The following is a 17,947-nucleotide window of genomic DNA, read 5'->3' on the forward strand; positions in this document are numbered from 1 at the left end:
CATTTCTTCAACAACAGACTATATTCAACACAAATATTTTCCAGAACTTTCTGCCAACAATCATTTTTTCAATCTTTGAACATATTCGACAGGTACTCAACCTACAAGTCTTAAAAATTTTACGAATTCACAACTATAGGAACACTCTGAGAAAAGGTCACGACTATTGCAACAAGGTAAACAGAACAACATTGTAAGCCAGTACACTCCCATGAAGTGTAATTGAAAAAAGTCTTAACAGGGAAACAACATCACAAGGCATAGCTTCAATAACTGAAACAAATGAGCTGCCGCATAATGCAACTTTGCAGTGACAAAGCCGTTGAATAAACTATATTTTGGTTTAGTGAATTGTGCCTAAATATGAAAAAAGCAAACTGGCAAGCCACAGAACCAGTGAGATAAACAACACAGCTTACATTGCTAGGAACATTAGTTGACAATGCCGATGCAGTCTATTGTGTTGCATGTCTGTTGCCTGCAATGCATGCTTACATCAATTAAGTTTCAAAGGCAACACAGGTTTCGTGGCAGTATCACACCAATCATCGACTAGACAAAATGTGACAAGAAATCATAACCAACATCAGTGCAGGTCGTTATTGCAGGTTAGCCATACCTGCTAGCTTTGCGGTGACCAGCAACCCTTCACTGCAGTTTCACATGTGCCTAACAGTGTTGCCACTGAGTACCTCCAAAAAAGCAATAAATACAACACACAAGCAAACAGGAACAGCAATGACAACAGAGTATACTGTTGCAAAGGTGTGCCATACATTGCACACCACTTTTTGCACAACACTCAAACATGTACCCCACTATAAAAGCTAGAGAAAACGCCCCCTGTAGGTGGTTACAGAGTTCTTTGCCGCCAACTACACATGGAAAAAGGAGAAGCCAAGTGCCAAGGCACATAAAATATCAACTCCTCTCAGGGTCCTCCACTCATCCCGTTTTTTTCCTCCTTTCAACTGACAGCAGACACCTTCAACACTATATGCCCTTTTAATACCAACACAATTGGTTCACAGTCTTAGAGCATCCTGGTAGCAGGGGTGTGCAAATAGTACTTTTTCTAAAGTGACTGGAATAATAGTGTAGCTCTGCTACGAAATCGAATATGAATTGAACAGTGATAATAGCAGATTAAATACAAATCGAATAGTTATAAGCAAATGGAATACAAATCAAACATTTATACTAATATTCACTATGTTTGTGACCATTAGTACAAAATGAGCAGTCGTGCAAAGCATTGAAGCACGAGCGGTGGCATTGCCTTTAAATGCTATATATTATGGAGTTAAACCTAAAACTGTCGCCATAACACAAACCTATAATAAGCAGCCTTAACATAAATTCGCCATTAACTTTATAAACGGCAAGCTATAAGAGTAGAAAAGCTTCCTTTTCTCACTCATGACATAAACGAGTACTTTACCTAACCTCCACACGAGATTAGTGGCAGCTACATATGAGAAAAACATTTATTCAAAGCAGGCAGGAGGTACTAGTACTAGGAACAGTAACAGTGCGGTGAGCCTTATTCAAATCGGAAGCCCTGGAGCCAATACTCAATTCAGTTCCAATAATTTTGAAGACAAGTCTATTTTCTTCATTCGAATAACCGAATAGGAGGATGCTTGATTCCCTATTCGAAATTTTCTAATATTCACACACCCCTACCCGATAAGTTTGCACAAAGAATAAGATGTGAACTCCAAGCCAAAGCGCACTGTAAGGCTGGCTGATGTTTCGATAAAAGGACTTGCAAGCCAAAGTGTCAAACTGGCATGTACTGAATTAAATGTCAATTAAATGTTGGCCAGCTTTCCTGAAAGCACTACACTATAATTTCTTCAAACTTTTCATCCACAGTGCGGTGCCTGTCACCCTACAGCCAGCCTTTTATCCCTTTTATCTTATCTTCAGTCAGAAACCATGCAGCAGTGGTGTTGCCTCCTAGTTCGAACAAGACTGGAAAGAAAATGTGAAGTGCCTTTAAGCTCAGACAGAAAAGGAAACAATGTATTAACAGATAATTTCAATGCTACAGGTTAATTTTGGAAACAAGAACGTTTGGCCCGCTAACATTTTATTTGAATGGCCATATAAGATTTCCATGCATGTTAACCAGCCTACAGCGTACCCGACTGCAGTGACTAGCTTTAAATTTACACATAAAACACAAGAAAGAAAGAAGGGTAGGAAACAGGATATTAAACACCAGCACAGAACAGTGGACCTAGGCATGGACTTGCACTATTTCATTGCCAAGACCATCTGCATGACTGCCGTGCTTGCCAGATTGTGGTTGTAAGTGCTGGTAATTTATTAGAAGAAAAGACTAACCCAAAACAAGGACAAATTTTAAAATGTGCATGCCAACTCAAAACAGTACCAAACATGTGTTGTCAATTCACATAGAACGAGCTATCAGCGTGCTGCACTAGCTGCACAGACTCCTGCTGTACACAATAGCATGAACACTGTTTTTTGTCTCAGCACAAAAGTGTCAACGAAAGCACCACTACAATACCTCCCGGTCCTTTAGAAAGTGGCTTGTCGTAAGAGTGAACCACTTTTGGTGGCGTCCACTATCAGTCTGATATAAAGAGCTGCTCTTGAATCTGCTGACCAGCACAAGGACACCATTTTGGTGCTGGGACAACACCTGCAGCAGGCTTGCCTGGGCTGGCTGCTTTGTTGCAGAGGATGTGCATACTTTCTGACAAATGTTCTAGCTTTGCTGAGACACTGCCAATTAGACATGGGAAAGACACCGCTAAGCACACTGCAGCACTGGCCTACTGTCAACTGATCACATATTTAATAGAAATTAAAAGCATTTAGTTAAACGTAAAAACCTAAAGAATGGCATAGTTCATTTTTAAGTGCGGTGTTTTGCCCAATCATACTGACAGAAAGGTTGGATACGGAATACCGTGCTGCTTATTTTGTTTGCTCCACATGACAGGAAACCACAGTAAAGGTACAGAGGATTCTGCTTCAACAGACTGTTAAGCTGGCTTATCTGTGTCTTACAGGTGCCGAAACAATTGTAAAGAAGGCAGGATATTTTTTGCACCTTCAAACAGCAACCTGGTGCAGTAGCAGATAACTCTGCTATTGGTACAACTTTGCAGAATCAGCCTGGCAAACAATTGCATGTGCCAATCAATATGTGTTATGTTTGAATGGAGCAACAGAGGAGTACTTTTTATAGTATTGTTCATTAGAAAGGGCAATTATTTGCACATTCATTTTAGATGGGAGACAGTCCCACAGCAAGCAACAAATTCCTGCTGCTAGGAGCTGGACCCATGACCTACGCATACCACATGCAATTCGCCAGCCAGTGAACCATGACAGTGTTCTTGAAGGTATTTATGTAACCTGTATGCTTTGTATTTTAAATCACCCTGTTCCCATCTACTCATAGTGAGCAAAAATGATGGTTGCCAACGATATGCTCTCTGTGACAGTAACGCTCGCCTCTCAGTTGCTCTAATGCTGTCACTATATGCTGATATGTCACTAACCAAGCACATAAACTTGGTTAGTGACATATCATAAGACTGCTCATTCCAAAACAGGCAGAAAATATACAAATGGTATGTACAGCTAAGCTTGTTTTTTATATTTTTCTAACCTTTTCTTTCCCCCTATTTTCAGACACATCAAGCATATACAAATGCCATCGGAGGTCGCAGATTGCATAGGCCGATTGTCTTTCCCAGCTATGAAAGCACAAGCAGGGAATTTGACAGCAGAGTACTGTGTTTGACGAATGAGTTTTTTCCAGGTAGGTGTGAAACTGAGGGTTCTCACGAAGGTGCAGTGCAGCTGTCAGTGTTGCTCACTCGCTCCCAATGGGGAGCGACAGGCCCAAGAATGTTTTCGAGCTCACCCAAATGACCAAGTCTTTCTTTAAAAGCCTGACATGCACGGTGAAGCACGAGCCTCTTAAAAGGCACTAGCCAAGGAGAGGTTAAGGATGTCATTTTAAACCCGGTCTAATCAGGCGTTGCAGTGCTACTGGTGGTGCCTAACCATGTGCACGTGAACACTAAAAATGTTTTTCTACCTTGACAAAAATGACAGAGAATTCAGCACAGCACCAGAGTCAAACTAAGCAGTCAATCTCATCTGATCATGGTGTGTAGAACTGCGTGAACTAGGCTACTTTGCTCGGTAAACTTTGTTGTGGCAAGGTAGTGCTGCGCATTCGGCACAGCACTGACAATGCAATACATGGCTGGTGTAACCATACTGTGAACGACTTGAGGAGAACAACTGCCGGGCTTTTGGCACTGGCTTTCCTTGTGGCCATACCACCCAAGCGAAGTGTCCATCTGATGGCATGTTTCATATCGCCTGATTGATTTGCTGGAAGGCAGTATTTCACAGTGGTTGCAATGCTTCGAAGGGATTTCATCATTTGTGGTTCCAGACCATGTTTACACCTGCTAGCAAGCGCAGCGCCTGATGAAGTGCTAAAAACTCAACAGTTTAGACAAGCAATTCTCCGATGCAGTAATTATGCAGGCGGTCACAAAAGAGTGCGCAGGCAAGCTGTTGGAGTCGAGTATGTGTTGTGTTGTCCACAAGCCAGGAGCAGACGGAGGTGACGGCCTTAATCGCACTCGAATGGCTTCTTCAGCACAACTACCTCCAACTGCAGGTGTCAGTCACAGGGCTACAAAATGCAAGACCTCATGCATGACACTTCTTTCTGCCGCACATGTTGGTGAATGCGCATGTTCGGGGTTCCACTGTAAGCATGCACAGAGGTGTCTCAAGGGCTCATGCGGCATAAGCGAGCGAGATCGTTGAGAAGCATGAGATTGGCACAAGTCCGAGAAGGGCAGCGGTCATTTCTTGGAGCAGCCACTCTGCAAGGCTCAGATCTCAGTCAGGACTGCCATGACCTGTGACATGAGGAACCTGCACAAGGGAAGCAGTGAGCACCACTTGGCTGGTACGCCTGGACAGACCCGCGGGTTATGGCATGCACAAGTAGATGCAAGCAACGATATAACACCGGCAATGCACCTGTGAGCTACCACAGCTTCGAGTAATATTCATGCAGTCATTTAAAAAAAAACCTTTAATGATGAACCCATAATTCGGAGATATGATGGAAGACATATTTTTGGCACACCGATTCCAAATATGGAATTTAATTTCACATAGACCAAGTAACTGCACACCTGTGTAATAGGTTATGCAATGTTTTTGTTGAGACATTTATGTGCTCCAGGCTGCTCCAAAATCAGTGTTTGTCCACTCCAAAGTGCTCCAAATTAGAAGTTGCACTGTTCCAAAAGTTGCTCCAAATTGCATTTTGCCAGTACCATGACTGTATCATAAAAAAAATTAAGGGGGTGCTTGACTGACTTTCATCATGCAATGAAGATATGTGAGCACTAGGTCTTCTCTTATTGCTTTTAATTCCATCTTATATATACTTATCCCTGCTGAACCCTATATGTGGTTAATACAACTACGTTCTAGAACTTGGCAGGTGCTCGGAGGTTCATTCACTGGAGGGTGCTCATCATCACCCAGGATCAACAAGTGCCTCTTCCGAAGCACCAATGATGCATGCAGCCCTGGGCACTTGCAGGACCTAGCGAGTTTCTGGAGGGTGAGGGTGGAAGGGGTTGACATGGGGTGGAGTTTCTAGAGGGTGAAGGTGGGTGGGAGTGAGGTGGGATACTGCAAAGTGGACATGTGTGTGTGCGGCCAGCCCTCTATCTCACAAGTGGCTTGCAGCACTGTGAAACTTATGGCGATCAGAGCCAGTCAGAATGCCATGTGCTGCATAAACGTGTTGCTCCATGCCCTTCAACCTGTGACATGGTTTTGTGGAAATATGTTTGTTTGTAACATACTAAAGCTTTCAAAGTTGCCAAAAAACACTCTATCTTCAACCAATTTTATTGTTTATAGTCCCTTTGCCACCAAAATTAGTTATTTGCACCTCATTAATATGTATGCCTTCTTTCTGATCATGCTTCACAGAAGGTATCATCTGCAATTTAAAGCACTGTATTCAGACAATATTTGACATGATTCACTCACAATTTTTAATTCCGCAGCTGCAACCTGCAGGAGGTTTGAAATGACTGGATGGACTAAGGTTAGCAAACAGCAGTGCCCCACTTTGCAGCAGGCTCCTGCAATCTGGACGACGCTACTTTAGCCAGCGGACGGGATGATCGTTGTGTTTTTCAGAGAAAGAAGGCAGATCTTTCAGATTACAGCAATATAGTAGTTAGAAAAATAGCTCCATGCTGCTCTTCAAGCAGTTCCTCTACTCTTGCAGCATTATTTCGAATATGCATATGAATAAAACAACAAACATAAGGAATGCCTGCACACCCCTTCTAAGGAGCAATATCTGATGGCAAGGAGTGTGTCAAGATCTGCAAAAAGAGGTGTCAGGGACAGGAGATGAACCCACAGGGAGCCATTTATGCTATTGCATCATACTCGTAAGGTGAACTTAAGTGTCCTCCAAGGCTTTTTCTTTTAAGGTATGGGCACACAGTTCAAAGTGAGCTAGTTAAGCAGAAAGAAGTGATCTTAAAAAATTGTTCAGCTTTTTAGTCTTTTCCTCCAGCCAGGTGCCACATAATACTTGAAGCAATTTTAAATCCCAATGCAAGTTTTCTTATGCATTAAAAAGATTGAAACAAGGATACATACTATACTTTGAGCATTTTTACAAAACCAGTGGTTGATAAAGCTCGAAAGGAATGGCATGCAGTTTCTAGAACCATTCTGAGTACAATTTCCCCATGTTCATGCGTATGAGACATATGTCATATAAAGGGTCAAGTTGGTATGCCTACGCAGTCGGCTTCTAGCTGAAGCAGTAATAGTAGAAGAAATGAACACAAACTGAAGCCCGGCCGTGGCAGCCACTTTTCGATGGAGGTGAAAAGCAAGGCACCTATGTGATGTGCGATGTCAGTGCACTTTTAAGAAGGCCTTGACTACGGTGTCTCTCATAGCCTCAGTCACACTGGGACATATAAACCAAGACAAACATGAATCGAAGCAAGTAAGAGTGAACACTTATTAATTCAAAAAGACTGGTTATTTGAGCCAACACATTGGTCCGGTCAACATCAGGAGTGTTGGGAAGACTTTTCTTAATTCAAAAACCGAAAAATTGAAACACATTTTCAGTAGCTTTTGAGTTTGAATTATCAAAAATCAAACACAGGTTGCAGTAATGAGCATCAAGAAGTTCCACACACTTTGCTTCCAAGAAAAGCACATGAGTGACAGTCTCTTGCCATTGAAATATATTCCCTCACTGTCTGAAATCTCAAATAGTATATTCTCTCTGCACCACAGTCATTCTGGATGACGATCTGATACAGCACGAATCACACTTTGCCCATAGCATCTGTCCCAACCTCTTTTTTATCATGACCCCCTGTGTGCTTGTGCAATGTTTTTCCTTGTTTTTTCTTTGCTTAAATTTTTTTCCTCTCAAATCCTTTTCTTTTGACAACTTTCCACATGGCAGATATGGCATACATCATTCTTTTTCCAATTATCCTCAACACCTTTTTTTTTTTTTCAGTCGCATCTTCTAGTCTCTTCCCCAAATGCCTCCCTAAAGTTCCACAGCACTTGCATTACTTGCTAGGCCACCAAATGGCTCACAATGCTTTATCCTCCACTATGGCTCTCTCATAGCCTGAGTCGTTTGGTGTCGGTAAGCCCTACAAACCAAATCAAACTTCTAATGGGAGGCCATTCTATGCAGTGATTTCTCCCAGACCAGCGGCAACCGGTGAACAGGGCTGAAGCTACGCTGAATGCCAATGGGCTACCGGAACAGGCTCCACCCATCATGCCTCTAAAATAGTGTGCTCAGGTTCATTCTTCTTCATATGGGCATGAAACGCTTTCATGGCACTACTTCTTGCTTTCCCATCCACCACATAAGCATCAAACCATGCTGCAATGTTTCAGAAATATAGTCAGGTTGCAGACCGCTGTTCTCATGCCACATGTACTCACCTCGGCTCTCAAGAAACTTATCTTCAAAGAGAGTCTTTTAAAATTGGCAAAAAGTGTAAGCTGTGCAACTGCCTGGTGCACAGCATTTGCTAGAGCCACCCAAAATGAGTAAATTAGTACATACATCACCCACCGATTCATGGCAATCTCGGTTGGTGGCAACTTGGACACCCTGCTTATTGCATGCCTCAGCCCTTTCGGTTTCGCTATGCAAGTTACCAGTTCCGTCCTCAACACTAGTTTCAGTGTTCTTTTATTTTAGGGGGGACAGGGCTTCTGAAGGACCCAAAATCGCGAAAAAAAAGTGACTTTTTGAAAGTGACATTTTGGAAACCTACAATGCATCTTCTACATACCTACAAGTTTACTCACTCCCTGGGTCATTCACTTTTACTTTATAAGGTGCAAACAAGCCAAATAAATCCCATATCAGTTCATTTTTTTTTCGTTTTCTCAAAACACACATTTTTGATGACTTGCTAGTTTACAAGAAGGATACCTCCGCATTTAGAGCAGATAAAGGCATAATTTTTATAGCAGCATGCTTTAGGTGATTGAACTACACAATGTCGGGGACAATTTCTCATTTTATACTTGCTAGTGCTTTTTTTTTTTTCATGCAACAGTATAAATGGCTTGTCAACTGCTTTTTCTTACACCAAACTTTAACGAGTTGTAAAATGATTAATATTGCCTTGATCAAAAATGTAATTCCTACAGTGTATTTCTAGACAATATATTGTCTAGCCACATGTTAATATTAGCCTTCTGAATAGTGGATTATCCTCTGTTGTTCCTATAAACAAAGGAGTGATAATTTCGAATAATATGAAAATTAACCGATATATCTGAAAAGTAATTACATATTTGAAATCAGCATAAAACACTGACTGTGCATTTTCATTGCATTTAGGTTAGAAATAAAGAATATTATTCTAAGAGCTTTATCCCCCCTTCAGCATTGTTATTGGCTTAGTCACTGATGGCCTCATTCTTCAGCTAATACAAACAAGTATTGTGCACTGTTCAAGCAGTGGAAATACTCGGAAGGAAGAAGATTTGGGATGAGGAAATGAGAGACAGAGGGAGAGAGGGAAAAAGGAAGGAAGTCAGAGAAGCGACACAGAATTAAATGCCACAGTGGTGGACCCTGGAATACTTTCAACCACCTGACACTACCTACACGTGTCAGTTAATATCACTCACACAGGCACAGCACAGTGTTTAGAATGCCCAAACTCACTGCTCATGGTATTTTATGAATTTCATACCAGGCAACAACAATTTATCAGCTGGGATGATTGTTGATTATCACTGAGGTTTTACTAGCCTTTTGTTTAAGCAGAATTACCAAAGAGGAATGTTAAAGGTTAGCTGGTTCAACAGGTTTATGACATTACTCGAAGTTGGTTCTTGCCAGTACTATAATTAACCGGAACTGAAACAAAACTGGGAACTGCTCCACAAACTAGTTGGATGAATTAGGATTTTCACCGGGTAATCTATTCAGCTCTATGTTTTATGTCTCTGGTCAGCAATGTCTCGCGTACCTGTGCCGTGGGTGTCAGAAGTCGTTGTGGGTGCTTCGGTGGTATTGGAGGTGCCACGACTGGCGGAACTTGCGCGAGCACACGTCACACTGGAAGGGCCGGACTCCCGTGTGTATTTTGACATGCCGGTTGCGGTCACTGTTGCGCGCAAATGCCTTGCCGCACACGGCACAGCTGCAAGCAACAACATGCACTGCCAGGATTAAAAGAAAAATGGGCACCCCAGACCGCATGTACCAGTGGTCAAAGCGAGGAGATCTCGCAATTTCCGGAATGCTACATTCCATGCTCAAAAATCCAGAACATCCTCGGTAAAAAAAACCCTTTGGAATGCATCAAAACATTACTGAAACCAATTGGAATGCAATCGGTTCTAACTGTGCTTTGCCCATTTCAATTCTCAAACAGAAATGATGATAACTGGCTTAGTGTGCAAACAAAATGTAAACAAACACAATGGTTTTACTCAGGTTTAGCTGAATCCCCAGACTCCTTAAGGTCACCAAGCTTGCCATCGATGTATACACATATTCTCAGAAAGAAGGACTCGGGGGCAGATTGAAATGAGAAAGCACTGTGGCCAGCAACTAAGTATTCTTGCCCTTTTCTTGAAAACTCAACCGTAACATGTAACAGCTCTCAGCCAACAATAAAAAAAAAAAAATGCCCAGCTATATCTGGTAAATTGCAAAAAATTCAGCAACCGCAGTAAAATCTTGTTGCTACACCACTGGCAAAAATGTGTAAATATGCATTATCCAAGAAGACATATATGATCCAAACAGCCTCACTTTTAAAAATGTAGTAGGCCAATTTACTGACAATTTCATTTCACAAACATGCTGATTGGCATTCTTGGACAGTGGTCTGCTCCTTTTCTAATGGTGGCACGCATTTATGTCATTTTAAAATTATATCTGCAATGCAATAGGTGTAGCAATGGAAAAAGTAAAATAAATTTCTACTGCTACACTAGATTCAGATGCTTCACCCCCTTTGTATTGCAGAGAAGCTGCTGCTGTCACAGACCTCGCTTGTTTTTATGTAAGCATATATAGTTGCAGTTCTCACATGCTTCGGACCCTTGCCTTTAGGTACAGTGAGGAAGCCCCAGCTGTGTTTCTCCTCTGTGCACTGCTTCCTCGCAGGAATGATAAAACACTTGCATGTTTTCTCCTTGCAGGCTGCACGCTATGAAAACAGTGCAGTGACAGCAACTATCCCAACATCTTGCACTGTTCAGGTACAGCCCACTCATATTTTAAAGGAGAAAAGACACAAAAATTTTGGATTAGTGTTTTCCTCTCTAAAAAAGTGCAAAAGCCTACAGTGTACATGAGTCCTGCCATAGAATCCACCTATATGCCAACTAAATAATTAATAATTTAAAATTTTCCATCCTTAGTTTAGGTTTCAAGCGCTGAACAATGACTTGGATGTCACAAACAAGTTGGGGTCAAAGCAATATACTAATCACTGTTAATTCACTTTCCGTGACTTGTTTTGTTTCATTAGCTACTGTGCTAGTGTGAGAATTCATTGTTTGTGTAATACTGCTACATCCTCCATCCTTTTCATGAGCTTAACTTTGCTCTGAATTGTCATGCCTTGCATTGCCCCACCTGCTTGAGCCAGTTTATGGCCTGCAACATAAAAAAATAAATAAATAAATTTCAGCTTCCAGGCAAGCTTGCGTAAGAGTTGGTGCAAACTAAGATAAGAAGACCAAAACTGCTTCAGATGACTTCTGTCTGTGACATCACAGCCAATGGTTGAAACCAAAATCTGAACTGCATGAGAAAGAAAATGGTATTGTAAATTATTTACCAGCTTTCTTGCGCAATCCATGTAGCTGCTCATGCGTTGCAATGAGTTGCGCATCATTTCGAAACCAAAACACACAGCTAAAATTTAGTGTCTCTATTCCTTTGATATACTACATATGCTTCACATATGCTTCAGCTTTTCTGCATCTACACACATCCGAGAAACCACAACAATGAGCAACTGCCATTGCATTTAAGCTCTTCCCTTGATATTGCATGCTCCTACTTTTGAATGACTTGTATGCTTCCATTTTTACTAAATGGATGCTTACTTAACATATTATAAGAATAGAATTTGTTGACATTTGAAATGCAGCTGCCGGGAATTCGTGTCAGCAAAGTATGTATTAACTGGGATGAAAATAGTGCAGGTTGATTCCAGTAAGAAATAACTAATGGGTACAATCCAGGGTGTGTGAATATTGAAATTTTTTAATGTGGATCGAATACAAATATAGAAAAAAAAAATGCCTTTGATTGATTAGTGAAAAAAAAAAAAGAAAACTAAAAATAGCAAACATTGTTCATCTTTTTCATTTCAGAACTGAAATGATATTTGCAATTAAGATTAACCTAGAATTACTAAAAAAGCCAGTATAAAATTTCCACAGAATTGTGTATGCCCATTTATTGTACAGGAAGGATCTGCATGAAACTGGGTGAGGTGTCACATCACTGATGGATAAAGTAAGCTTTCATTATTCCAGCCTTCAAGGAACTGAAAAAAAAAAATGTCCAGATTAAGCAAAAGCTGAAATTATCGAATAGGCCTGAAAAAACTGCAAAAACCATTTGCATCATTGTAATCTGGCAAACACTTGAATGATGGTTGTCTGCATTTGAGAAAAAAACCAAAGTGAGAACTAATTTGCATACACTCTGTCGAATAGCTCCTCTTCACAAAACTGTCCCAATGCATTTTTGAGGATGCTTCACTGCATCGTCAAGGTGGCCAAGCACTGCGGTGAAGCATGCAGTGTGGTGCAACTTAGGTGTATTCGGTAACTTTCGAATATTCAGGAAATTCCAAATATCAGTTTACTGAACATGAATAAGAATTGAATAAGAAATATAATCGATTTGTATTTGAAATTCTGAATATTCGCATACACCTAGTCCAATGGAGAAATTTCCAACTGATACCACCAGGTCGAAAACCAATTTGCTTTTCCCATTTATTCTGCTCTGCCATTTGAGTCCCATAGGCGCTTCTAGTTGGAAATAGCTGATTATCGAACCAGAATAAATGGCTTACCAGTTGTACTCATGTGAAATACCTATTGGGTACAAATACTTTGAATTGCTTAGCTAGCAAAATTTAAAAAAAAAAAAGAATACTATAGTTCCATTTGGAGCTTTTCTCTTAGGGAGGGCGGATAGACCTCTGCCATTGTGCCAACAATTTTCAAGACAACTGAAATTATAAGAAATACACACTTTTATGGACATCAAGCCAGACACAAAAGCATGTGTAATGCACAAAAAAAATGATTAAGGCTCAGTATGTACCCATAGAATATACCCTTGCACAGACTTGTAACACCACCCTGCAGAAACCGGTGACGAGTGTCCATTAAGTAAAGTTCTCTTATTCAACTACACCCCCAGTGTAGGTGAAAATTATGAAAATAATTTAGAAGATTAAGCCACCAATATCTCTTGCAAGAACCTACAACTAATTCACTTTGCTTTTTATAGTGAGCTATACATAAGCTGATATATTAAGGATATTATTAGCTGCCATTTGATTTTTCAAACTGAAATATTCCATTGAGATTGACTAGAATCTATTGGAGCTTCTAATTAGTCTTCTGGGTTCCAATCAGAAATTCCAGTTGGTTCCAAATGGTCTAGTTGGGTGTGAAGAAATCAATTTGATTCTCAAGAACCAATTGGAGCTTCTAATTTGCTTACTGGGTTCCAATTGGAAGCATTCAATCCCCAGAAAGCAGTTTGTTTATCCCATTGGAACCAATTGAAATGTCCAAGTGGAATTGGGGAAATTAAATGTGATACCCAACCAAATCATGAACCCCATCCCCTTGGATTGAAATGGAATGCCTAGTAGACCTTTCACTGTGTCCGTTGCGCAAAAGATGGAAAAGTGGTTACTGGGCTGATGCAGACCTGAACGGCCTGTCCTTGAGGTGCTGAGTCTGGTGCAGGCTGTGTTCGAGCCGGTCGTTGCAGGCGAAGCGGCAGTAGCGACATGCATAGCGGCCCCGTATATGAGATGGGGGCTTGCCACTACAACGGTGCGTCCGCAACTGGTCTTCTGTCACCAGGTCCGTGCCGCACAGGGAGCAGCTCATCTCCTTGCGCTTGACCACCACTGCAGGGCCCCTCGCTGGTTCTGCACCAGTACCCACCCCAGTACGTGGAGATCAATAAAATGAGCAGGCCTCCCGTGAAAAGTTCCTCACCCAAGGCCAAGAACAATTTAGAATGTGATACGGGACCATGCTTTCTCTGGTATGGCCTCGTAGCAGGGAATTTAAAGGAGCAAGCAGCCTACGAGTACAAGGCAAACACTGGGTTTCTTTCTTTTTTATGTTTATACTGTTGACATTTACAGGAATTTATGGTGATTATTGCAATAAAGAACATTAAATGCGAAGAGGAAGGAAAAACAAAGCGTAAATGTCAACAGTATAAAAGAAAAAAACCCAATGTTTGCTTTGCACTTGTAGACTGTTCGCTCCTTTAAATTTTTTAATAACGAGCCCCTCATTTCCCTTTCAATTGTCTCACCATAGCAGGGAGGCACGCAAGGGACTCATCTCAGAAGAATTTTTACTAAATGAGCAACAAGAGTGGAAGAACCAAGTATATTACAACGGTTAGCATTCACAGTTTCCCTCAACTTGATCCTTGTGGCGGGACTCACCTACTAATGCCACTATAAGTAGCGTTTACACATATGGCATCCCTGAACTCATGAGTCGTGAACCTCAACACTTACAGGCATGCATAAACGTCGGCTCCATGTGGACAGCTGCCCTGCAGCAGCACAAGGAGCCTCCGCAAGAAATTTCAAGGTTTCACTTGCAACAGTTGCATGCTAGAAAGCATAACACAATGTAACACAAATGTTCAATACTTCCCAGCTGTGCTGGCCTACCATACTCAAAAGATGGTCTATGGAGTCTAGGCTTCCAGAGACGAGTCAGAAAAATGCGTTCAAATACATAGACAAAAGGAGACACTTCAGCAAGCACTCTAAAGCTGGCTACACTAAGAATGGTCATAACTTTCTTCGTTTGAAGACTGCAGTCCTGCTGCCCTCATTTCCTAGAGCTATTCATAACAGCCAGCTTTTATATATTTTGGTCTTGAACAGCATAGCCCCTGTAAAATATAGTAGAAAGACAGTCATTCAGAGCACTGCAGAAAACATAAAAAAAGTTCAGGTGTGCATACTTCCAATTTTTAAAACAAATGAAACTGCAAATTTAAAGAAAAGATAACTATTGAAACTAATAAAGTCATACCGTGAGTTCACACACAGTATTTCATAAATATTCCAGAAACCAAAATGGCAATCAATTAAACTACGTAGGTACTGTATACCTACGAAGTAATAAAGAAACAAATTCTCATAGAAATGCCACATTGATAAACCCCAAAGAGAACACAGATTGCTGTCACACAAAAATTGGTGGGGGGGGGGGAGACACTTCATGATGCGTCGGCATCAATGGGTCCCATTTGCCGGCTCCCCTTACAGGTCCTCATTTGTGCACATTAATTTGTCACTCACTTAATCACTAGCTTTTAATTTTTGCCTATATGTATTATTCCATTCACACAGTCATATTATTCCCCATTATGTGAGAGACCACCCAAGATAGATATAAAGCCTCACTTTAACCAAGCCGTACAAATGTCCCTACGTGGCATAAGGGGCAGCATGTTTAGCTTGGCATCAAGGGTATTACAGGGCTGAATTCTGATTTCATCCTTCATCTCAAAGGTGAGTTGGCAGTGCTTACTAACTTTGCCATGTCATATAGTCTTGTGACATCACACAAAGGCCATGTTACCTGCCAGCTACTGCCTACAGAGCCATGCCCATAACTTTTTTTGCTCACAACACGAAATCTTCTGGAGAATGACACTTTTCACGGTATCGCATTAATGTCACATATCCCACTCCTGCATTAAACAAACACAACCTATCTCCAGTAAGAGAATACCATTCAGCTGTGGTAAAGGTATATTTTGTGAAGAGAAGCATCTACCTTGGATTGCTGCAATTATTTACAGGTGGAAACAGCAGACGCACAGTAAAAATATAGATTCAATATGATGCCTTCATGCAACACTTGAGCTTGCCACAAAAAAGTATGCTGACAAGAACAGCTTTGATAACAATTAAAAAAAAATATTTCTGCAGGGTGCAGACAGTGGCTAAGTTTGCACTGCCAAGGAATTAAAAAAAAAAAAAAAAAAATGAATGTCTTGTTGTACAAGCAACAAGCTGCTGGCTTTCGAGTTAAACAGCTCTAGAAGATACAGATCGCATTCACTATTGTGGCATCAACGGAGTTAGCAGCTAGCTGACTGATGCAATCATCTGTGCTAAAAAACTAGTACCCATACTAGGAGGTGGGAGTTCCTTCTGAGGCTAAGAAAAATTTGAAACACTAGTAGCAGCTTATCTGTTTCCAGTGCACTAGCTATACTGATATAATGAGTACAACATTTCGACATATACACGGTGTAGACTTGTGGTACAGAGATGATGTACTGGTCTTTTAAAGACTCATGCTAATAAATGTAAGCAGCAAAAAGCCCCACAGTTCACATCTCGTGCTGCTATGTCACAAGCTATTCACTACCTCGAGAAAACTAAAGGTCTATTCACACTTGCGAGTCACGAAGGGCATGTGACCAGCTGTCGCATGCGACCAGAGAGCCGTGCTGCGCGACTGATGTTCCCACTTGCAAATACGAACTGCGGGTCGCTTTCCACATCCTGTTTATCTTGACTGTTTGCCACATAGAGTAAGGCTAGCTCACTTCAGCTGGGCCACTGATTGGGTACTGGTTTGCGACCAGCAGTCGTAAAGCTGGAAATCGAGCAGCGGTCGAACAACCTGCGACTGTCGCTTTTCGACTAAAACGATCGCACGACCTCCGAGAGTGTCGCAGGTGTGAACGGGCCTTACACAATTTCTCGAGCCACGAAATGGCTGCGCTTAAGCAGAAATGAGAGATATATGTTGTCTGTTGCCGAGTGTTAAACGTTTTGCTTTTAGAACACCGTGGATATTTTTGACACCAACAGCCCTGAGGCCTCGCAGATTTCAATGTAAAAATGCAAAAGACACTACTTTCTCCTGCTGCAGAGGAGTTAGTCGTGCATTGAAGTGCGGTGGTCCAAACATGAAAAACTCGTGTGAACAACTCATTTTCTGTGCTTCTTTGACATATAGTTCACAAAATGAGCCTATGTTGCTAACAGGAAGCATATAAGTGCCAAAACATTTTGACAAGGATATATTGCAAAAGAGAAAATGTTTTAAATAGTATAATTCGATTCACACAAGTGCGCGTGACGTGGGTGTACATTCTAAGCATTATTTTACAGTCCCACACCACTTATGAGCACTTTTATGAAAATCTAACATGTAGAAGTAGTAACCTTCCACATGCAGCTGATGATCTAGATGATGATTGTGAGCTAAGAAATAATAATTAACTCACATAGGCAATACAACACAGTAAAATTTCTTCCCAAAGACAACAGAGCATACTAGACACAAGTCGGTCTGCACTACACAAACAGAATTCGAGAGCAGCTGCAAGCACTAGCGTGCCTATAGGTAGCGTACCTACGATACGACTACGCTCAGTGCACAATCGAGATCTATATGTGCATATATATCTATATCTACATATCTTAAACAGAAAACTCGCTGGAAAGCACTCCCAATATCTGCGCGTAACGTTTCAGTTTAGAGAGAAAAGCTGTCAAAGTTGTTATGCAACGCGCACCACACAATCCGCCAGGTCCTCGCGTATAGGAATCCGTTCTAATGAAAACCATACACAGCACAACTCTGCAGTTTTAGCGCATAGCTTTTCCACGGGTGCCCGCCGCCGAAAAGTTTGGGCACTCGAAAATATTCCCGCTTGTTTATGGCAGCACGGCGAGGTCAGAGAGAGCCGAGAGCTTGCGAAGAAAAAGAAAGAAACGTTACGAAGCGGCGATCGGCTCGAGACCTTCGAAGAGAGCAGCGGGGACAGGCGCGCACGTCCTTCGAGCGAGTCTGGCGGGCAACACCTTTTGAGTTCGTGTCGTCGCACGCCAGCGAGTCTGGCCGGCACAGTCCTTCGAGTCACCGCCGCGCACGGCAAATCACACCACGGGTTGCGCCACCGCGATCAGATATGCTCGAGCATCGTAAGCCCAAACAGCTGAGCCAAACTACATCCCGTCTCGAGGATTCCGACGTACCTAGGAAAAGCAAAAACGAAACTAGAGTTGATGACGGTATCGATGCGAAGGACGACAGGGTC

General features: G+C 41.7%; 1 protein-coding gene across 1 annotated transcript; it reads right to left on the bottom strand.

Moving 5' to 3' along the window:
* Positions 1–4: 4 nt before the first annotated feature.
* LOC146192623 (uncharacterized) lies at positions 5–17,902 on the bottom strand. Its single transcript, XM_084602523.1, has 3 exons — positions 13,550–17,902; positions 9,597–9,770; positions 5–4,947 (listed from the first exon to the last, which is right to left on the bottom strand). Exons 1-2 carry the CDS (start codon positions 13,732–13,734, stop codon positions 9,611–9,613), a joined length of 345 nt encoding a protein of 114 aa, XP_084458649.1. The 5' UTR covers positions 13,735–17,902; the 3' UTR covers positions 5–4,947; positions 9,597–9,610.
* Between the last annotated feature and the right edge of the window lie 45 nt (positions 17,903–17,947).

This window comes from Amblyomma maculatum, chromosome 4 (assembly GCF_055883805.1).
Source record: "Amblyomma maculatum isolate TAMU_Amacu chromosome 4, ASM5588380v1, whole genome shotgun sequence".
Lineage (NCBI taxonomy): Eukaryota > Metazoa > Arthropoda > Arachnida > Ixodida > Ixodidae > Amblyomma > Amblyomma maculatum.

Coding starts and splice junctions, on each gene's coding strand:
- LOC146192623 (XM_084602523.1), bottom strand. CDS start 13,734: ATGAGCTGCTCCCTGTGCGGCACGGACCTGGTGACAGAAGACCAGTTG. Junction 9,771..13,549: donor CTCAAGGACAGGCCGTTCAG/GTCTGCATCAGC, acceptor TGTTGCTTGCAG/CTGTGCCGTGTGCGGCAAGG.